Source organism: Garra rufa, chromosome 14 (assembly GCF_049309525.1).
Source record: "Garra rufa chromosome 14, GarRuf1.0, whole genome shotgun sequence".
Lineage (NCBI taxonomy): Eukaryota > Metazoa > Chordata > Actinopteri > Cypriniformes > Cyprinidae > Garra > Garra rufa.
Window position 1 is genome coordinate 3835605 of NC_133374.1, and position 24130 is coordinate 3859734.

The 24130-nt window shown below is 31.7% G+C and overlaps 1 protein-coding gene and 3 non-coding genes across 8 annotated transcripts in view; all 4 read right to left on the reverse strand.

The window, feature by feature from the left end:
- Nucleotides 1-2504: 2504 nt before the first annotated feature.
- The window catches only part of atg16l1 (ATG16 autophagy related 16-like 1 (S. cerevisiae)), a 34090-nt gene continuing 12464 nt past the window's right edge, over nt 2505-24130 (reverse strand). The window contains exons 7-20 of one of the 5 annotated variants that reach the window (XM_073817517.1): nt 23814-23879; nt 20869-20955; nt 20239-20298; nt 19382-19426; nt 16847-16949; nt 14705-14810; nt 14139-14209; nt 11791-11862; nt 10642-10762; nt 8641-8746; nt 8393-8542; nt 8259-8306; nt 4909-5010; nt 2505-3469 (exon numbers count right to left, since the gene is read on the reverse strand). In XM_073817517.1, the coding sequence (XP_073673618.1) occupies nt 3376-3469; nt 4909-5010; nt 8259-8306; nt 8393-8542; nt 8641-8746; nt 10642-10762; nt 11791-11862; nt 14139-14209; nt 14705-14810; nt 16847-16949; nt 19382-19426; nt 20239-20298; nt 20869-20955; nt 23814-23879 (1231 nt within the window). In that variant the 3' untranslated portion in view covers nt 2505-3375. Of the gene's footprint in view, nt 3470-4908; nt 5011-8258; nt 8307-8392; nt 8543-8640; nt 8747-10641; nt 10763-11790; nt 11863-14138; nt 14210-14704; nt 14811-16846; nt 16950-19381; nt 19427-20238; nt 20302-20868; nt 20956-23813; nt 23880-24130 lie in introns of all 5 variants that reach the window. The other 4 variants (XM_073817516.1, XM_073817520.1, XM_073817519.1 and 1 more) reach the window with 4 other exon arrangements.
- Nucleotides 10880-11149, reverse strand: LOC141285578 (small Cajal body-specific RNA 6). Its single transcript, XR_012338704.1, has one exon.
- LOC141285579 (small Cajal body-specific RNA 6) lies at nt 14376-14658 on the reverse strand. Its single transcript, XR_012338705.1, has one exon.
- Nucleotides 16496-16774, reverse strand: LOC141285576 (small Cajal body-specific RNA 6). Its single transcript, XR_012338702.1, has one exon.

The following is a 24130-nucleotide window of genomic DNA, read 5'->3' on the forward strand; positions in this document are numbered from 1 at the left end:
ATGATTCACGAACTGAATCAAATGATTCGCCATTTGCGCTCTAAACTCCCGAACCGAATCAAATGATTCACGAACTGAATCAAATGATTCCCGATCCACGCTTCTAAGTACCGTTCTGAATAAAGATTCATGTTTTGCAAATTATTTGATTTAGATCAGGACCATCGCATATCACGAATCATTTGTTTAGAATCATTCAATTTGCGAAATGATGTAAAGCAGAACGAGTTTGTGAATCATTTTGTGAATTGAATGATTCAAATCAAATGACTCAGAATATGCGAACTGAAGTCCGGATCTGAAACAAATGATTCTCGATCAGATTAGTTCACTTCATAACAATGAATCACTTTGCGAGTCTTAGGTTTTTAGATTAGGAGTTTCAAAAAGCGAATGCCTTTTTAATTTAATCTGGCTTTTGCTAGTGAATCGCTTAAAATGAGTTAATGACTCAGAATAAATGACTCAATTGATTTGTTTCATCTGTTCCGCTTTTCGCGTCTTTAGCCATGTTTACACGACTACTGGCTTATCTCTCTTATTTAATGGCATTAACTGAAATAAGTGGGAAAAGTATAATGTTTTTTTTGAATTGTGTGTGAAAAGATATGTGCTTATTGTGTTCTATTTAAGTACCTCTTTATGAATATTGCTATTTTCAAGGGTTTTCCATGCCTTAAGTGCTTTACAATGTCTATTTGTTAGATAATTTATCTTAAAAAATGTAGTTAACAAAAAGAACCTTGTAAGCATTTCTTCTGAAGACTGAAAAATAAAAACATTATATCCTGAATAATACTGATATGTGTCACCTTTTACTAGTGGATCTAGTGGTGCAATATTAGGTTAATAGTCGGTCTCTTTCTGGACCACTGGATTGGAACAAACCATTTCATAATGCATTTCTGTGGGTAATTAAAGAAAGAGGCGGTGGACCGATCATCAGCAGGTGGTTGTAGGTTAATAAAGCCTGCGGTTTAAGACCGTGTTGTCAATCTCAGCAGTCTGAGTGCTGATGTCAGCTCATGGGATTATACACACAGAGAAAAGACCCTCTTATCGTTCTCATCTCATTTAGGTCCGAGAAACCTCAGCCGAACTCTCACTCATGCACGACTCTTCTCCAGCTAAAAAAAAAAAAGACAAATGCAAGTAACGTCCCGCACATTTTATGGTGTGCAAACATTAAGCAGACATATACAGAGACCTCATATACAATAGCGACAATTACCCCACGGTCCGTTTAAGCCGGCCCACTCTTAGCCCCACCCACAAATGCATCAGAGAGGGCGGAGCTAAACTCAAGCCACACCCACAAAGTCCATCTATAAAGTGTGCACTCACCATTTGAAAGCAAGTGCACTTGTTAGGCACCTCAGCAGACTCCAGAATTGAGCACGAGGGGATGCAAGTGTCTTAAAATGAGCCAATATAGTGTTCGGTCGAGTATGAAGGTGCATACAGTCTTTTTAAACTTCTTATTAAGTGCAAACGTCACCAGTTCTGCTGCTGGCGTCAGGGCGAATCACAAGTGCACTTGTTTTCCTTTGCACAACAGCTCAAGGAGAGTGTCTGCGTAGATTTTGATACAGTATTTGAAACAGACGTCATGCTCAGAGGAAACGCTGTCAGGATATGAGCTCATGTGCAGCGTGTATGAAATAAAAATAAAATAAAAATGAAGAACAGAGCATTGCTTTATCTACTAAAACACATTTCTCACTGCATACATTCAGCATTACTGCATGCATCACCCGTTCACCACACGCACACGCTCATCCGGGATCCGAGGGGAGGGGCTTAGGACAAAGAGCGCTGTGATTGGCCGAAATAAGTTTTCACTGGTGTCAGATTAAATATGGTGTCATTTGCACTAAATATGTAAAGTATATCATGGAATTGTGGACAATACTTTTAAATCTCAAATGCATGGCAAAAAATAATTCATTCTGAAAGTGATAATCAGAGCATCAACATACAAAAACAGACACACAATCTCACAAAATTAAAGTATACGTCACCCCAAAATAAAAATAAATAAATTTTGCATAAAGAAATTGTATGTTTTTAGGATTTGATAGTCAAATTTATGTATTTATGCATGCACTTTTTCACCCAAAATTAGAGTTGTCAAACGATTAATCGCATACAAAATAAAGGTTTGTTTACATAAAATATATTTGTACACAGTATATATTATGTATATATAAAAACAAACTTTTAATTTGCATGCAATTAATTGCTATCTATTAGAAATTACATTTTGCATAAAGAAAATTTAGCCTTTTTTAGAATTAAGATTTTTTTAAATATTATTTAAATATTTAGTATAATTTTTTGCTTTTATTTTAGATATTTATCATTATTTTATTTAAGGATATTATTCTTTTTTTTTTAAATCACATTTTCCCCAAAAAATGCAATCCTAAATTATTTTGGTGTTGTGTAAAACCGATGTGGAAAGAAATGTATAAAATAAATGAAAATAATATAAAATTAAATAATTTTTGATGAAGACTATATAATAATGCCAATTTTCCTGACTTTAATTTATGTATTCATTTATTTATTTAACTTAATAAATAAAACACTTTATGGACAGGATGATGATTATTACTCTTTTTTTTTTTGCAATACAATTGGAATTTGAGGGTTAACTGTGTTTAAATATTTTAAAAATGTCAAATGTCAATCAAAAAAACAGCCTATTTCCTTTAAGCAATATATTTTCTTTTGATTTTAGAAGAAAACAGCAATTTCTTTGTGAGATTCATCCTAAATAAAATTGGGTTCCTGTTCAACATATGCATTGTTTTAATCACGACTGTAAAAAGGGAGATGTGGGATTTTCGCTCTAGGAACAATATTTTGTGAACAGTGCCATCCATAGAGCTCAACTGGAACTGCATCCAACACACAGACACACACACACACACACACACACACACACACACACACACACTTGCAGCTTAATAGCCTGTATCTGTATAAGGCAAAGCATTACTCGGACAGTAAACGCACACAAACATACACACTATTTTAAAGCCGTGTTAAAACAAGCAGTAAGAGTCGTGTAGGACAGTGAGAGTCACTTGTATAATCTCCATCATCTCACATCAAGAGTGTGTGAGACAGACAGTACATCAAAGCCGATATAAATATGTATAATACGTGTACGGTACCATCCATTCATACAGGCAGACGACACACGTACACAGAGAGCCAAACGAGATGGCATTGTGGGAAAGGAAGTTCAAGAAGAGGCCAGTGGGACGTGAGGGTGGGCTCACTTTCAATCTGTCTTTACAGTCTGTTTCATCCAATCACGGCGGAACGGTGCTCAACCAATCACTGCGAAGGAAGAGAGCGGCCCGGTCACATGTCAGACCAAAGCACGGCCTTGCTGCCTTTTCCAACGCTGGCCACGTACGCACCGGATGGAGACCAGGATACCGAATTTATGGCAGAACTGCAAACAGGACAGAAACAAAGTTTATGAAAATGCATTTGTACAGCCATAAATTGTTCATAAATACAAGTACATTCAAATACTACTATTTGTAAATGTCCTGTATTTGCAAGAATTCAGAATTTAAAAATCCAATATTATTCAGGGTTCGTACAGATACTTTCAAGGACTTTTCAAGCCCTACTTTTTTCAGAGATCTCAATTATGTCTTACATTTCAAAAAAAAAAAAAAAGAAGTAGATAAAAATATAGCCTATTAGTAAAAACTAATTTGGCAAAAATAAAAGTGATCATTAGTATTACTACTAAATTATTACAAAAGTATACTACATTTTAACTATATTAAAACCACAGTTAATTTTAAGGATTTGTATTTGTGTATACTTTTTTTCTTTGTTTAGTTGTTAGAACGGTATATATGCACAATATGCACAATAATATGGTCTCTAAATGTAAATGTACTGTATTAGCAAGACTTCAAAATTAAAAAATTAAAATAATATCCAATCAATATCCACTTTTTTATTCAGGGTTCCAGGACTTAAGGACCTTAAGCACTACTTTTTTTTATTTTCAAGGACTTCAATTAGAGATCTCACTTCTTTTATTTCAAATTCTAAAAAAGAGAAATAGATAAAAAAAAAAAATAGCCTATTAGTAAAAAAATAAATAAAACCAATTTTGGACCGGCCAGAAGCAATTACCAAACTGGTTCCGTGTTTATCATACTTCGCGACAGTGAATCAAAGTTATTAATTATACAGGCTACATTCAAGATAAATTGGTAATATTTGTTTCTTCAACACTATCTAAAGTTTTAATGCCTGTATAAAACAATTTAATGCTTTTTAATGCCATTTAAGGCCTTAATTTTCGCAAAATCAATTTAATGACTTTTAATGCTTTTTAATGCCCCGCGGAAACCCTGTAATAGTTTTCCTTGTATTTTTTATCTTATTTCTAGTGCAAATGTCTAATGATTCAAATCAAGTTACTTTTACTTCAAGTTATATTTACTTGAAGTGAAATGACATAAAAAGTCTTGTTTTATGAGAAATTGCGTGAACTTTTTGGGTGAACTATCCCTTTAAATTGCGGAAGGGTGAATTAAAACATAACTTTTTAAAACCCACAAAGACGCTAAGTTTGTGAATTTGCTGTATACATGAAATAACACCCAGGCGACCTACTAAACTTCCTAAAATGTGCAGTATTCAACCAGAAAAGTGTGGTTGCATCCAACAATGCAATGCACTTAACTTGATTTTCCATTTACATTGTGATGAACCAAACATTTGAGTAAGTTCACATCAAGAAATTAACCCATAACCCATTTTTAGTACCGATAATTAGAAAGTCCCTTAACAAATCTTTGTTGGTCACAACAAAACAAAAGATAGGCCATATAGAGAGTAGTACACTAGTATTCCATTACTCACCTGTGACCTTTATCAAGGCTTTTGTCTAGTTTCCCCGTTAGAACGTTCCAAATGTACAGAACGCCGTCTGCAGAACCGGCCGCCACATAACTTCCATCAGGACTGAAAACACACACAAAAAAAAAAAGCTCATAAAGTGGCAATCAAGGTGAATAAACTTTAACCCTCTGGGCCTCCTCATTAAGGGGTCACACTTGGCTCCCTCGCGGTCAAAAGTGACCGAAGCCTTAAAAAGTAACTTTTTTTTTTCTTCAGGAAAATCAATTAAATATATTTTTGTTCAATAATATTTTGTAATTATTATTTAGAATTTTGAGCATTTTTTATGAATCTATGCAATATTTATACAGTTTTAATGAGCAATTTTTCCCAGTAGATTTATATTTTATATTATATTTTTTAATTAATTATGTATTTATTATTTTTCAATAAATACAACATTTCACATTAAAATAGAGTAAAAGCATTTAAAATCCATTTTTTTAAGTGAAAATTGCACCATCTAGTGGCATAAAAAATAAAAACTTGTGTAATGCCATTGTAAACTCCTGTATCTCCCTATATACATATCATCCAAGTGGATGCTGCACACTGGTGATGGTTGAGGAGAGATCCCCTATATGATTGTAAAGCGCTTTGGGTGTACGGCAATACACAATGAAAGCGCTATATAAATGCATCATTCATTCATTCATTCATTCATATACAGGGGCTTTGGGATTCCTATTGTTTTTTTTTCTTTTTATTGTTTCTTCATTTTATTAGGCTTTGCATTTAGAAATATATTCAGACATTCTAAAATAAAAATTTTGGCAAGGTTTAGATATTTTTTGATTGGATAAATATCAGGTTTTGCATTTTTCTGCTTATTTCTGTGTGTCTGTGTGTGTATGTGTGTGTGTGTGTGTGTGCGCGTGTGTGTGCGTGTGTGTGTCAGTTCTGTACTTTTGTTATTTTAGAGTGTCAGTCCTTGCTTGCTGAACACTTCTTTTCAGCACAGTTGCTCATTTGTAGCTTGTATTACCAAAAGATTATCTGAATTATCACATTTTTTCGTATTTCCCATTCATTTCCTATGTCGGTCATTTTTGACCGCGAAGGAGCCAAGTGTGACTTTTTTTTTTTTTTGACCCTTTAACATATCCGAATCATGTCACTGATTTTTTTTTGTACTCACATAGCTAATGCAACAAAAGTCACCAAGTGTCATCTCATTCTGATGAAGCTACGATTTTTAAAAATTCAAAACATAAAATATTTCGGTCAAAAATGACCGAAGAGGCCCAGAGGAGACCTAGAACATTTTTGGGGCACTTCTTTGTTTTTGTTTTTCAGACCTATTCAAGCCATCATCATTACTGTCATACATCATTATAAACATAAAACTTAAACTTTATGTCTAGCTAATTTAAAATGACAATTTTCCTTTTGTTCTCTCTAAAAATGAGTGAATTTCCAGAATTTTAGGAAAAACACTAGCAACAATTGGGTGTTTTTTTTCCCCTGTACTGTGTACTGTACAAAAACCCCTGAAGTTTTACACTTCCAAATAAAATTGTCTATATACAACATTCCCCAAGCAAGTTATAGCCATTTATTTCGCTTTTTCAGTGAAAAACAGGCCTATTTAGTTTATTGACCATATAGACCTGTCCAAAAACGTTTCAGGAGTAAAGTCATAGCAGAAACAGTGTTATATAATAGCAAAACACAGTAAAAAATTGGCTGTAGTCTGCGTCGGAATCAATTTTACATGAACATCGCCTAGTGACACGCTACTGCTGTTTCATCCTTTGTCAAAGGGCTCTGTCCTGAGTATTTCTGTGCTTTTTCAAAGAATGCTCTCATACAAATGTGTTATTTTGCGTTGTTTTCATGCACGCAAGACACACTTTACTTTTACTTTCCATTTTTTCAGATTTCCAAAACAACATGCTAATCCGTGGTTCAAAAGACCAAAAACTATGTTAATTGGTTGAATAGATGACAGTTTGAACCAATCTGGGCACAGGGGTGGGACTAAGCGTCAACAATCATTCCTGTTTGGCTCAGAGGACTGAAATGCATTGGTTTTATCTGCCGAATCACTGCTGAGGAAATGCAATGACGTAATCACTATGAAGCCTCTGAATATCCAAATGAGACAAATGCGATATCACTGAAAAGAGCAGACTTTTTAAAGCATTCAAATTGGATTAGTGATTCAAAAGTTATTAAACATTTAAGAACAATAGTTATTTTTAGCCGCGGACGGCTGTCTCGGCCTTTGAGGGTTGATTAGGTTTATAAGTTGATTAAACGTTCGCGTAAATCACAAATAATTCAACAAAATAAAAGCTTGAGGATTTGAAATGGAAAAATCTTGAGGTTGAATATTTAAAAGTAAAGAATTTAATACATAAATACTTTAACCAATTTTATTTAAAAAAATTATATCTATCACATATGTTTCTAATATTTATAGTATTTGTGACCCTGGACCACAAAACCAGTCTTAAGTCGCTGGGGTATATTTGTAGCAATAGCCAAAAATACATTGCATGGGTCAAAATTATTGATTTTTCTTTTATGCCAAAAATCATTAGGAAATTAAGTAAAGATCATGTTCCATGAAGATTTTTTGTCAAATTCCTACTGTAAATATATCAAAATGTAATTTTTGATTAGTAATATGCATTGTAAAGAACCTAATTTGGACAACTTTAAAGGTGATTTTCTCAGTATTTTGATTTTTTTGCATCCTCAGATTCCAGATTTTCAAATAGATGTATCTCGGCCAAATATTGTCCTATCCTAACAAACCATACATCAATAGAAAGCTTATTTATTGAGCTTTCATATGATGTTTACATCTCAGTTTTGTAAAATTTAACCTTATGACTGGTTTTGTGGTCCAGGGTCACATATGGGCAATTTTACAGAATTGGTCCAAGCGTCTTGAAAAAAACGTCTTTTTCCGAAAATTATGCAAATAGTATAATATCCAAGGTACACATTTTTAGTAGTCTTTTTCAGAAAGTTTTGGAATATCTTGTTAGATAAGACCCTTATTCCTCGACTGGGATCGTTTACAGTCGCATTTGGGATCGTTTGAAGCCGCATTTAAACTGCATTTTGGAAGTTCAAACTCAGGGCACCATAGACGTCCACTATATGGAAATGTTTCCCTCAAAAAACTATTTTTTTACGACTGAAGAAAGACAGACATAAACATCTTGGATGACAAGGGGGTGAGTGCATTTTCTGTAAATCTGTGTTCCGGAACTAAACTCAAATGTGAAAATGTGCTATTTGGTTGTGGGACAGCAGTTTGCACCAATTCTGTGGAACGGCTGATATAGTACTCTCACCTAAACGTGACTCTGGTGAAGTCTGAACCACACTTGAAACCTTGAGCACTGCAAAAACAAAAATGCATTTCTTAGATATCTTGATGCATTTAAATAATAATACACAAAGTAAAACAGGAACTTGAGCAACGCACTTTAACGTCTGTCGCACTGCATTACTGCGCAGATCGATTATTTTCACCAGGTCGTCACGAGAGCAGGTCAAGAGCTCGGTCCGGTCGTGATTGAGGTCCAAAGATGTTACGCGGCCCTGCAACTCCAGCTCAAGCACGATACTCTCCGACCTAATCAAAAAACAAACACAAAAAGCCAGAAATATTAGAGACTGAGCTACAATTACACATCTGAGCATTGCAACCTCCCTCTATGAATAATGACCCACCTAATGTCCCAGAAACGAACTTTCTTATCAAAGTGTCCGCTCATCACACACTGCTCCGTGCAGACAATGTCATTACAGCTAGAACCAGCAAACACCGTCTTCATGCCTGAGAAAAAGAGAGAGTTTTATTTATTAGACTTATTAGAGTGACGCTTCAACACAATTAAAAGCGACCAGCAATCGTAAATTCAGAGAAATAAGCATTCAATAAACTGTCAACTACCATGAAATGTATGTTTTTAAAACCTTTTACTTTTTCACATTTTAGTTTCGTCTGTTTTTGTAGAAAATATTGTTAATCAATGTTATAAATATTTCTAATAGAATTAGATTATATGAAATGTAATAGTGCAACAATCATGTAATTAATATGAAGTGAAAAATGAAGTAAATGTGAATTTATATGAATTAGAAATTAAATGTATCATTAGAAATTCTGATGCAATATCAAATATTATTGCAATTACATAAAATAATTAATAAAAATAAAAACAAACTGATATTTAAATTAATTAATATTTATTTAGAATGAAACATTCTGATGCATTTAAGTTGAAACTTGTTGAAAAGAAAAAACTAATATTTAATGTTAAACATTACAAATATTAATGTAATATTAAATTGATATTAATAAAAATAAAATAAATTAATATAATATGATAATTAACATTTAAATTAATTAATATTATATTTATTTAGAATTAGAAGTTCTGAAAAAAGTTGAAACCTGTTAATGCAATAAAAATAATTAAATTAAAACAAGCTAACATTTAATGTTAATTAAATATGACTGCAAATATTCATATTTGAATTATATACGATAATATTAATATTTAATTAGAATTAGAAATTCTGATGCATTTAAAGTTAAAAACCTATTGAAATTTTTTAAAACAAATTAATATTTAACTTTAACTATGACTGCAAATATTTTCATATTTAAATGATATATGATAATATTAATATTTAATTTGAATTAGAAATTCTGATGCATTCAAAGTGAAAAAAAATATTAACCATTAAATATTACAGAAATATCAATGCAATATTAAATTCAATTAATTGATATTAATAAAAAAAATTAATTAAAACAAACAAATATAGTGATATTGAAATGATATATAATATTAATATTTAATTTGAATTAGAAATTGATGCATTTAAAGTCGAAACCTGTTGAAAATTTGAAAAACAAATATTTACTTTTAAATATTACAGAAATATCAATGCAATATTAAATTAAATTAATTGAAAATGTATAGAATTAAAACAAACTAATATTTAATGTTGATTAAATATGACTGCAAATACATTAATATTTAAATTATGATAATATTATTATTTAATTAGAATTAGAAATTCTAATGCATTTTAATTACAGAAATACCAATGCAATATTAAATTAAATGTATACTTATAAAAAATTACTAAATTAAAACAAACAAATATAGTTATATTTAAATGATATATCATAATATTAATACTTAGAAATTCTGATGCATTTAAAGTTGAAACCTGTTGAAGAATTGAAAAACAAACTAATACTTAAGGTTAAATATTACAGAAATATCAATGCAATATTAAATTAATTAATATAAATAAAAATCATTTAATTAAAACAAACGTTTATTGTTAATTAAATATGACAGCAAAATAAAGTAATATTTAAATGATATATAATATTAACATTTATATATTTAAAATTATATTTAATATTTTTATATTTAAATCCAATTTTAAATGTAACATTAAATTGACTCTTATTCATTAAAAAGTTTTTAATTAATATTTAGTTGGTCTATTTTGCGCAATAATCATTAGAAACCCTGTTGCATTTAAAGTTAAAACCTGTTTAAATGTTGAAAAACTCATTTTAATAATGTACATTTTTAGATTGCAACCCAAAAATGCAACCATTTTCACTTCATTTTCAAGCACTTTTGCATCTTACTCACAGAAAGTATCAATTAATAAGTAGAATAACAACTAAGAGTCTCTTACAGACTTTGCTGCGCAAGTCCCAGAGCTTGAGGGTTCGATCGTAGCTTCCGGAGACGATTCGTGTGTTATCGAGGAGAAACCGAGCGGATAATACCTTTCCGCTGTGTCCTGTGAGTGTGTGCTTTAGGAAAAGACAAATCCACAAACATTAAATGCACATGCAAACAATTCTGTATGCCTCTTAAAAAAAAGCATGTTGTTTCTAGCAGCAAATGAGATTCAGTCGAACACATATTCAGGTCTCAGTACGATTTGTGAGATCAAGCTGACCAGCCTCCTTCAGTCCAGCCCTCCTGTGTTTGTGTTTCTGTGGGATGTTTCTGTTAGAGTCTCTCTTGATTCTCTAAAAAGACTCTTATTTAGCCGAAACATCCATTATATCAGCCGCCACATTAAACCAGAGATGCACAACTAGAGCATGCTGGGAAAATTAGTAAGTGCGGCTGGGAGGGACGAGCGGACTGGAAGGAGACCTGGACATCAGACCTTTTACATCACATCACTGACCTTTGACTTAGCATTTAAAACTTGCTACAACTGCATTTTTTAACTAAACATTAAGCAAAACTTTTATGCATATAATATGTGACCCTGGACCACAAAACTGAGATATGAAATGCTTTCTATTGATATATAGTTTGTTAGGATAGGACAGTATTTGGCCGAGATACATCTATTTGAAAATCTGGAATCTAAGGGTGCAAAAAAATCTAAATCCTGAGAAAATCACCTTTAAAGTTGTCCAAATTAAATTCTTAATGCATATTACTAATCAAAAATTACATTTTGATATATTTACAGAAGGAATTTTACAAAAAATCTTCACGGAACATGATCTTTACTTAATTTCCTAATGATTTTTGACATAAAAGAAAAATCAATAATTTTGACCCATGCAATGTATTTTTGGCTATTGCTACAAATATACCCCAGCGACTTAAGACTGGTTTTGTGGTCCAGGGTCACATATGTAGAATATTTAATCAATTTCAAGCATTTAAAAAAAAAAAAAATGCTAAAACCATCACCAATGTTTAAATGCACGAACAACACAAAGAATCAGAGATACGTTTTTTTCTCAGTAGGACTGAAAACCAGCTAAACAGATGTTTGGACTAAAACAACTACTCAAGTCTTTGAAATCCTCACCCGCAGTCTGTAATCATCAACCGTCCAGATTCTGCTGGCAAAATCATTAGACGCAGCCAGGAGATACGAGCCCTGCAGAGTACAAACACACTGCTATCAGTCACAGAAAAACATGGTACATTAATGTGAAATGATTTGTGATCTGAAATAATGAATTCATGAATATTCCATGAACACAGTTTGGTTTGTGTGGCTTTTAGTCAAGTCAAGATTATTTATACAGCGCTTTTTTACAATACAAGTTGTGTCAAAGCAACCTTACGGTATTAAAATAATAAAGTAAAATTTCAGTCCGTATATGTTAGAGTTAAGGTCATCTATACATGATAGTGAACTCCTAAGACAAAAGAAACATTTATCAGATGTAAATGGATTTTTAAATGTATTTAAGTTATTTTGGATAAAAGTGTGAGCTTAAAAGTAAATCTAAATGTTTTGTTTATGCTATAAGATGTAGAAAATCATGTTTTTGTTAAGGTCAATAACATTGACATAATAGATTTTTTGAATTTTCATTTCACGAAACATCTGCAGTTATTGAGGTTTTTAGAGGCCTTTAAGATCCATTTTAATTCTTCCCCCAAATTTTGTGTTTTCAATTTTATTTCTCTACGTTATATTGTAACAGGTTACTTACATTTAATTAGGGCTGGGCGATACGCACAAAAAAAATTACTACAATATTTTTAATATCAGTCAATATTGATAATTATCAGGATAAATGACTTTAATTTTATTTTTTCAAGTTAAAGGCAGATTTTTGCTCCAATGTAAACGTTGTAAAAACCAGACAGTTCATAGTTTTAAAGCTGTTCTTTATGGTCAGAACATGACAAACACATTCTTTACACTTTAACAAAATAAAAAAAAAAATAATAATTTAAAAAAATCTTAGTTCTACTTGTTTTAATGAATAATATTGTTTCAAATCAAGAAACAGGTTTGTGCTGCCACATAATAATTATAATAATATAAAAAAATTGTCTCTTTGAATTACACATTTTATAGTAGCTTGAGTTAGGATGCAGATGTAGATTTATGTTCGTTATTAAAATCAGTAATATAAGGAAAAATTAGGGATGCATTGAAATTAAAATTCTTGGCCGAAGCCAAATAAAATTACACACTGTGCTGAAGGCCGATTACCAAACACGGTTTTTTGTGTTTTTCCCCCCATGTATTCTACCATTTTTTTTTACCATTGCATAAATTAAAGAGTCATTTATAACTGTTGTAATGATAACAATTATAACAACAGCTCTATTAATACATTTATTTTAACATTCTCCTTTGCTCAGCAAGGCTGCATTTGTTTGTACATTGAAAACTTATTCATTTAAGTTAAACTGTGCTTTGTTGGTAGGCTATACTGTCTACCAGAATGTAAATAAATATTTTAAAATTGTTGTTATATAATTGATTTTTTTGTTTTTGAAAAGCAAGACAAAACTGTAAAAAGCACATTTTGGCTATTTAATTTATGCAAAAAACACGAAAAACCATGTTTTCATTTCGGTGCATCCCTAATTAATACAGTTATTATAACATTGTCCTTTGCTCAGCAAGGCTGCATTTATTTGTACAATAAAAACACATGCCTGATTCAAGAAGGGGTCTTAAAAATGGCCAAAGAACATTGTTTTACTAACTTAGTCATTTTAAGTTAAATTATGCATTCTTGGTAAGATATAATCTAGTATACTAGAATGTTACAAATGTTCAGTGTTAAGTTTTTAATTGTTGTTTTATAATTGATTTTTTGTTTTTGAAAAGCAAGACAAAACTGTAAAAAACACATTTTGGCTATTTAATTTATGGAATGATGAAAAAAAAAAAAAAGGCGGAAAAAAAAACACGAAAATCCATGTTCAATAATCAGCCTTCGGCCCAGTGTTTACTTTTGTTCGGCTTTGGTCAAGAATTTTCATTTCGGTGCATCCCTAATTAATACAGTTATTATAACATTCTCCATTGCTCAGCAAGGCTGCATTTATTTGTAAAATAAAAACACATGCCTGATTCAAGAAGGGGGTCTTAAAAATGGCCAAAAACATTGTTTTACTAACTTATTAATTTTAAGTTAAATTATGCATTGTTGGTAGGCTATAATCTAGTCTACTAGAATGTTCAAAATGTTCAGTGATAAGTAAATATTTTTAAATTGTTGTTTTATAATTGATTTTTTTTTGTTTTTGAAAAGCAAGACAAAACTAAAAAACACATTTTGGCTTTTTAATTTATGGAATGCTGAAAAAAACTGGCAAAATACATGGGGGACAAAACCTGAAAAACCATGTTTGGTAATCAGCCTTGTGTGCTTAAAGATGCATTTAAACCGAATAACTCACCGCACTATCAAACTCTATACTGGTGATTCCAGCATTACTGCCCGTCAGCGCACCTTTAGGTTCACATCGCCCTGGAGAAACAAAAAAGCTTTTAAAACCTCAGACAAACAAATCTGAATATCTACAACATCTTTGTTTCAGGAGGAAACAGAAATTCTGCAGTTGCTTCATTAAACCTTGTGAAACTGAACTGGCATAATGCACAGTTTGGCCAATTTCCTCTTTGAAACAACTTTAGGTCTCAGCTTGAAAACTTGAGATCATGAGCCTGACATACGTTCTTCCTTCAGTCCAACCCTCCGGTGTGTTGTGTTTCTGTTTGACTCTGCTGTGATCAAGTCTTCTTGTTCTCTAAAAGACTGTCAATATACAGCAGAAATGTCTATAATATCAGCTGCCCCCTCAAACCAGCAATGCACGACTAGAGCAAGCTGGATAAAAATGAAGAGAGGCTGCTGGGAGGGACAGATGGACTGGAGGGAGACAAAGGCTTCGGACCTTTTACATCTCATCACTGACCTTTGAATCCTGCCAAAAATGCGAATGATAATATAGGTATACAGTACCAGAAACGACCTCCCAGAGCTTCACTCTGCGGTCCATTCCTCCCGTGGCAAGCAGACGGGAACCGGGACTGAACCTCACGGCGTTCACTTCTCCATCATGGGCGTCCTATACACAAGCACATGAATACAATAAGTCGAGGTGGATTATGGGTTTCACAGTTCTGCTTTTAGGAACTTAAATTAAACATTTCTGATTCAAACAATCAACCTGGGTTGTGTGTTGTGGGTGAAAGTGACCCTTATTGGTTTGCACGCAATTTGTAAAAAATCAATACTACAGGTTCATGCAAAAACAGAAAAGTTCTATATATAAAATATATTTATATTATCAATATATTAATTATAATTACATTTATATATTTTGTTAACGTGATTTAAAAACAAATATTGTAAATTGCAAATAAATAAAATTCAAAATAAATCTATACACATATACTACACATACATTTAAAAAAAAAACAAGTTTGCCTTTTTATTTTTTCATACTACTATTAATAAACTTCTAGTTTTTTTTATTCAATTTAACTTTATTTTCTGTTTTCAATTTAAGTTAGTTAAAAGTTGTAATAATTTGTTTTGTATGTCTGTATTTTTTTATTAGTTTTTGTTTTTAATAAAAACAAATAAAGCTAAATAGAAATATAACCCCCACCAAAAACTGATAAAATGATACAGATAATAGTTATTAAAAATTAATCTTGAAAATATATTTTTTGAAAGTATAATAAATTCATAATATTAATATTTATATAATGGCACATACATACTAAAATAAAACAATATATTTATATATTATATTTCAGTTTTTTTATACTACTATTGATAAACTACTATAGTTTTTCTTTTGAATTTAATTTTACTTTATTTTCTGTTTTCAATTTAAGTTAGTAAAAGGTTTTCATACTTGTGTTGTATGTCTGTCATTTTTATTAGTTTTTGTTGTAAATGAAAATATTAAACTAAAAAAATATTTAAAAAATATATTTAAAAAAATATATATATTAAACTAAAATTAAAACAAAAAAAGGTAAAAGAAAAAAGAAATAATAATTTATATATATATATATATATATATATATATATATATATATATATATATATATATATATAACACTTAATTCAAAATATTAATATTTATTATAATGGCACATAAAAAAATACTCAAATAATAATATATTTATATATAATATATAAATATTGTATATCAATAAATTATGTGTAAACACTGACAAACGTGCTCATCCATTTATATTTGAAAAAAAATATTATAAATAATTACATCAATATATTTTGATAATGTGATTTAAAAACAAATCTTTCTATCTGAGAACTGACAAAACTAACTATATCCACCTCTATCTTTATGTATAAATTTAATTATAAATAATAATTACATCAACATATTTAGATAATGTGAAACCAAATCTTTTTATCTGGGAGCATGTAAATTGCAATTAAATAAATAAAATCCAAAATAAAAAAAATACATATACACATTAAACAACAATTTATGTTTGTTTGTTTTTTTTACTTCAAATGTATTTTTTTTTTTCAGATTTATTTTCAAATTTTCACATTTTAAAGGGTTCAATTTGACCTGCCTATTTTTTTAATGCCCACAAAATAAAAACATTCCCTTAATTAAAAAAATAATAATTTTTTTGCCAAATTGCATGGAAGGATTCACCAAATTCTGACTGAAAATCAAATGGAAATTCAACCAAATCACCTGCTCCTATCCTCTTTAAATCAGAACTGCTCAAGTTTCTTCTGTTTTGAGCTTGTTTTAAAGGTCTCAGCTTGAAAACTTGAGATCATACACCAGTTTAACCGTCTCCTCCCATCCAGCCCTCCGTTGTGTTCTAATTCTGTTGGACGCTGCAGTCGAGGTCTCACTTGGTTCTCTAAAAGACTCTTATTTTGCAAAAACATCCATAATATCAGCCGCCACCTTGGACCAGCAATGCACAACTAGAGCATGCTGGGAAAAAATGAACAGGGGTTGCTGGGAGAGGCAGAAGGACTGGGAGGAGGCCTGGATTTCAGACCTTTTACATCACATCATTGACCTTTGCAGCCTCACCTCTGAAGAGTAAAAAATGCATGAAAGAAAATCAATAATAAAAAAAAAAAGACACTCACAAAGATGTGCAGAGCAGTGGAGGGAACTCGGACATCAGCGCACCCCGACGGCACCTCCGCGGCTTCAGGAGATGAGCTGAACGAATTCACAGAGCGGCGTCTTCTGGGGGGAAGAAAGGGCATGTTTCACACAGACTGTTCTGCACTTGTCAAGTAATGATCTTACAGTCTCATGTCTCTTACAAAACATGTCATCTTCATAAAGAGGGTCATTCACGGACTGAAGCGTTTAGAATTGCATGAGTGAATCTGTAGGATTGATTTTAGCATGGCAACATTTTTAGGATTGTGAAATGTGAAATTTGCTTCTTTGACGCACACAAACAAAACCGATGCAAATAAGAGATTTCAAAGCAAACTCAAATCTATGTGCAGCAAATTTGGGTGGGTGATGATATTGATTTTTAAAATTAGAATGCATGTAAAATACAAGGAAAAAATGCGTATCTGTCTATTTAAAAATTATATTTACTTAAAAATATGAAACACATTATTAGAGTGTTTTCCAAGTGTTTGAACTTTTTGATGTCCACATATTCATTAAATTACTGTGGCCAAATATTAAAGATTAAGTGGACATTTGAGCTAAATGTGACCCTGGACCACAAAACCAGTCATAAAACTAAGATATATACATCATAGGAATAAATAAGCTCAATAAATAAGCTTTCTATTGATATATGGTTTGTTAGGATAGGACAATATTTGGCCGAGATACATCTATTTGAATATCTGGAATCTGAGGGTGCAAAAAAATCAAAATACTGAGAAAATCACCTTTAAAGTTGTCCAAATTAAGTTCTTAACAATGCATATTACTAATCAAAAATTACATTTTGATAGGTTTACAGTAGGAATTTTACAAAAAATCTTCATGGAACATGATCTTTACTTAATTTCCTAATGATTTTTGACATAAAAGAAAAATCAACAATTTTGACCCATACTATGTAATTTTTGGCTATTGCTACAAATATACCCCAGCGACTTAAGACTGGTTTTGTGGTCCAGGGTCACAAATGTTGTTTAGTCAATATTAAACAAGGATTAGATTGCGCAGTGAAGTGTAAAAACAATCCCCTCTGTAGGCCTTTGATGTAATGCGTAATGTACATTAGCTCTACTGTTTATAATACATTATGTATTTCAATAGTTTTGTGCAATAAAACCATATGACTACTTGCTTTTAATTCTTTATTTTTTTAACTAAATATTGTCTCATTGCTATTATATATGTATTTTAAGTCATTTTAAAGGTTATTTTTCATCTATTTTTATTACCACAAAAAAAGAACTCTGTTTTATTTCCAAATAAATTAAAATCTTTTTTTTTTTTTACATTTTTCTATAGGCCTACTTTGTTTTAATGGTTAATTTTTTGTTAATCAGTTTTACAGTTTTATTTTCATCAAATTCTTTTGCATTACTTTTCTGAATTCCATTTTAATGGTTCCTTTAAATTGTAATATTCAAAAGCATCTCTAATTAATTGATTTTATTAAAAATAAAATGTTCTTTAGTGCAATTGTTGATTTTTTTTGGTGGGAAATTAGTCGTTTAGATTAATCAATAAAATAGTTGAGAGATTAATCTATATAAAAATAGTCGTTTATAGCAGCCCTACTAATAATCATATATTTTATTTTTATTTAGTACTGTCCTTCAGAAGCTACAGAAGATGCTTACATGTTTCCCAGACAAAATAAGTTACATTTACCCTGCTCTCCCCCCTCAAAATCATACAGACATTGCTGGAAAGGGATCAAATAGACAAAAATGATGGAAAACCAAAGAATTTGGGGAACCTTAAGGATTTTTCTGAAGAACAGCAGGCAGTTTAACTGTTCAGGACAAACAAGGGACTCGTGAACAACTGTCACTAAACAAAAACACAGTATTAAGAATCAAGTGAATGTAAACTTTTGAACGGGGTAATTTTTATAAATTCAACTATTATTTTCTCTTGTGGAATATATGTAAACATCTTCCATGTGAAACATCTTATTCAGGTCAGTACTAAACAAACGATAACATGCATTTTGTATGATCCTTCTTATGTTGGTAAAATAATTAACATTTTGCAGATTCTGAAAGGGGGTGTTAACTTTTGACTTCAACTGTGTGCATGTGCAATTTACTAAAATATATGCATTTTATGTTTTGCTTTAGTGTGTAATGATTGAAAACCTTATAGACTATATATAATTGCTAAATCAATACGGTGCAAAACCAAAACATATTTCATATAATTTTTACCAGCTTGTCGTCTCAACTGGCAAATCACCCACCCAGCCAAACCTTACACAACTACACACAGAGCAACGGGCAGGCTGCAATTATCACAAAAATATCCCAAATAAGAGCAGCAACCCGCAGGGAATTGCACACATACGAGAAACAGGAAGCATTCAGAATCCCTTTCACAGCCGTTCTGAAAAATAATTGTGTTAGCATGCTTCCGGGTTCACATCAGGGGAAAATCAATTTCATACAGACACAAACACACGCACATCCTGACACCACAGTGTGCATCACCTGGAGTCAGATGGGACGAAACCAGGTTGGACAGAATCAGACAAGCTGCAGACACAGAGAGAGTGTAGAATGAGACAATCACACACACACACACACACACACACACACACACACACACACACATAGTTGAATGAGAAACAACCAAACCCAAACACACACACACACACACACACACACACACACACACACACACACACACACACACACACACACACACACACACACACACACACACACACACACACACACACACAGGTTTACATGTTTTATGGGGACATTCCATAGGCGTAATGGTTTTTATACTGTACAAACCGTATTTTCTATCGCCCTAACCCTACCCTACACCTAAACCTAGCCCTCACAGGAGATTGTGCAAACTTTTACTTCCTCAAAAAAACTCATTGTGCATGATTTATAAGCCTGTTTCCTCATGGGGACCTGAGAAATGTCCCCACAAGGTCAAAATTTACTGGGTATTCCTATCCTTGTGGGGACATTTGGTCCCCACAACGTGATGAATACCAGGTACACACACACACACACACACACACACACACACACACACACACACACACACACACACACAGTTGAATGAGAAACAACCAAACACACACACACACACACACACACACACAAATACAAGAGAGAGTCTTACAAAACAACTCCAGGCCAAAATAAGTAATGTTTTGCATATTTAGGATCATTAAGATGTTTTGCATTGTTTTGCATCACTCCATCATGAGTTTTGGTTTCGAATCTGAGTTTAAATATGACCTGGAGATGTTCTAGACCGGTTTTGTGTATAAAATGAAGAAGAAAGGAAAAATTTGTGGCCATACACACAGACTGAGACATACCCAAAGATATTGGAGATGGAATCCAGCAGTCCAGGAGGAGGAGGAGGCTGAGACACTCGTCTGCTGTGAAAACAGACACGTAAAACATCAGTTACTGCTAGGGATGCACCGAAATGAAAATTCTTGGCCGAAGCCGAACAAAATGAAACACTGGGCTGAAGGCCACAGGCCAATTACAGAACACGCTTTTTGGTTGTTTTTTCCCCACCATGTATTTTGCCATTTTTTTTTTTTTCATCATTGCAAAAATTAAATAGAAAAACATTTTTTAAAAATAAAATGCTTTTTACAGTTTTGTCTTGATTTTCAAAGAAACAAAAATCAACAACAAAACAACAATTCAAAATTTTTTAACATTCTAGTACAATTTAACTTTAAAATCAAAAAGTTAATAAAATAACATTCTTTGGCCATTTTTAAGACACTCTTCTTGAATCAGGCATGTGTTTTTTAATGTACAAATAAATGCAGCCTAGCTGAGCAGAAGAGACTTAAATGTACTAATACTAATACAGCTGTTGTAATTATTGTTATTGTTTTGTCTTACTTTTTTATTTTATTTTACAGAACACTAAAATAACAATACTAACATTTATGAATGTTGACTTTTATTTTGACATTTTGGTTTACCTGGGTGTGCGACTGATCTGTCTGCTTGGTGACGTTTCACCCTTTCCCTTCTCAAGATCCTCTGAGAGAACTTCAATGTCATCATCTCTAGACCAATCAGAAAACAGCATCCAGTGAGATTTCTTAATGATTTAAGAGGTTTACCAACAGCAACAGAAACAAATCAGGGCTTGAATTTATATAATGTTAAATAACATTTGACATAAAACGATGATATATTTACAATTTGCCCTTATAAAAGATAAAAACTATCCCTCAAAAATTAAATAAAATGATTAAATGTTAAATGGAAAAGATGATATCGATGAGTTTGCTAGGTGTTTGACTTCTGAAGCTGTGTTGTCATTGATAACTAAAACTATTAAAAATGTTGGTCGTTAAAATTAAACTGAAATATAATAAAATCTAAACATTAGATCAAAAACTTAAATTATAAATGCTGCTTTAGTAACTAACTGAAACAATAAGTTTAAGTATTAAATAATAATCCAATTAAAAAAATAAAGTACAAAAACTACAAAAACTAAAAAAATACTTTGTTTATATACAAATAAACAAAATTAGCTAAACAAAATTATTTATTTAAAATAAAAAAAAACTAAGAGCAGGTTTTTAAAACTTACTTTAAAAAAAACCTGAAAAACACTCAAATTAAAATTAGATGCATTGCTGCCTTTGAAACTAACTCAAATAAGTTCAAACACTAAAATTAAAAAAAAAAAACACACACACAAAAAAAACAAAGAAATAAGAAAATACACATCTTATTAAAGCTTAACAGAAATATTAAAACAAAAAACTATTGGACCTGTGTTGTTATTGTTAACTAAACCTTAAAAATGTGGGTAACTGAAATAAACCTGAAATAAAATTAAATATAAATATTAGGTCAAAAACTTAAAACACTTAAAAGCAAATTATAAATACTGAACTAACTGAAATAAAGTTTAAGCATTAGAATTAGGGCTGCAACTAACGACTATTTTAATAGTCGACTAGTCACCGACTATTGAAACGATTAGTCGACTAATCGGATAATTATTCAATTTTTCTCAAATTTAGCATGAGATTGCTTTAATTATGTGGAAAATTATAGTAAACACAAGAAAGAAGGGGGTACTTCAATAAAAAATGCATATTTTGCTGCTGATAGGCCAATTCATACTAAAAGTAAATAAAAATGCCCTGTCTAAAACCAATTAGGCACAGTGCTCGGTCAGTACAGACATAAATGCATAAATTAAGAAACTCTATAATTTTTTTAATGGACAGGCACATTTGTTTTATAAGAAAAAATAAATTAAAATCAAGTAAACATTTTCTTCCTGTAAACCATCAGCAGCAATAAAACAGTAAACAAAAATGTATATCCAAAACAAAACGTATTGGCTTCCATGTTATTTAAATCTTACCGAGGCCAGCCAAACTCCGTTTCATTCAACTGTCCGACGTGCTTTCTCTTTAAATGTTCGTGCATCACAGAGGTGCTGCCGTGATGCGCAAGGACTGCTTTTCAAACCATGCAGGTAATATTTTAATTCGCCGTAGCAGGCTAAAATGCTCCCAAACTTTACTCCTGTTTCATACATACTCAGTCTGCAGTGCGTCTACAGTCCGTGTGCGTTAAGTATGCGGTGCAGAAGAAGCACAGACTCGTTTTGCTTTCACACAGAACGTGTTTGCAGTCCGTACATTGTGAACGTTCTAATCCGTTAACATGGGTGTGGAAAAAAAAAAAAAACGCACTGCAGACGGAGTATGTGTGAAACGGGCGTGTTTTGGTACGCGCAGCTGCTGCGTTGGACGCCGCCATTTCTGTATGTTATTGCTCAGCATAGAAGCTGCGTATGTGCGACTCTCGGCAGAAAGATGCCTCACTCGGTTGTCTGGCGACAACATCGACAATGAAATTCATTGTCGACTATTTCTATTATCGATTTTTGTCGACAACGTACTTAGAATATCATCAAAGTACAAAAATTACTAAAACTGAAAAAACTAATAATAAAATAAGATCCATAGCTAACAGAAATATTAAAACAAACACACTACTAGACCTGTGTTGTTATTGTAAACTAAAAATCTTAATGTTGGTAATTAAAATAAACCTGAAATAAAATATAAATATTGGTGAAAAACCTAAAACACTTAAATGAAAATAATAAATGCTGCTTTGGCAACTAACTGAAAAATTATATGTTATATATATATTTTGTCTTGCTTTTCAAAAAAAAAATAATAATAATAAAATAAATAAATAAATAAATACACACACACACACACACACACACACACACACACACACACACACACACACACACACACACACACACACACACACACACACACACACTTTAAATTTGTTTTAGCTGTAGCTATATATACAGTTAGACCTGTGTTGTTATTGTTAACTAAAATTATTTAAAATGTTGGTAATTGAAATAAACCTAAAAAAAGCATTCATTTAAATTTTTCTTTTTTGTATGTGATTTTAAAGTACGAAATGTCTAAAAAAAACAAAACAAAACTGAAAAACACTTAAATTAAAATGAGATAAATTGCTGCCTTTGCAACAAACTGAAATAAGTGTTACTAAAATTAGATAAAAATAACAACAAAATTAATAAATAACAAAATGCACATCTTATCAAAGCTTACCAGAATTTTTAAAACAATAATGTTAATGTAAAACAATCATGATAATAAAAAAAAATAATAATAATAATACTACATACTGGATACAAATATATAAATTTATAAAATGCACAAAGACTACTTTCACTATAGAAATTTCCATTATTATAAATCAAAATGTTAAAATTTCCTGATAGTTGCAAGTTTTCCTATGACAGACCCTAAATTAAACAACATATGTTGCCCAAAACCTCCAACAAACTTCATAATCTCATTGAACGCAGAAGAAATGCTTTCAAACACAAACTTACGGGTCTATAGGAAGAGGTTCCTTCGCTGCGTCTGCCAATTCCTTCTGCAGTTTCGCCTGTCTGCGCCTACAATGATATCAATGCGTTAAACACAGTTTACACACTCATTTAAACTTTACAGAACCTCCCAGCATGTTTCAAACAACCAACCAGGTGGAGGCTTATAATGAGCTCATTTCTGAATGGAGGGTCAGGAAACGAGCCCCTTTTTTCAGCATGGATGGTCAGAAACTGACGGGTGGCGGCCAATCAAGCATTTTCATTGTTTTTAAACGACCCTTAACGACTGATCAATTAATCAGCAAGACTGAGTGTCG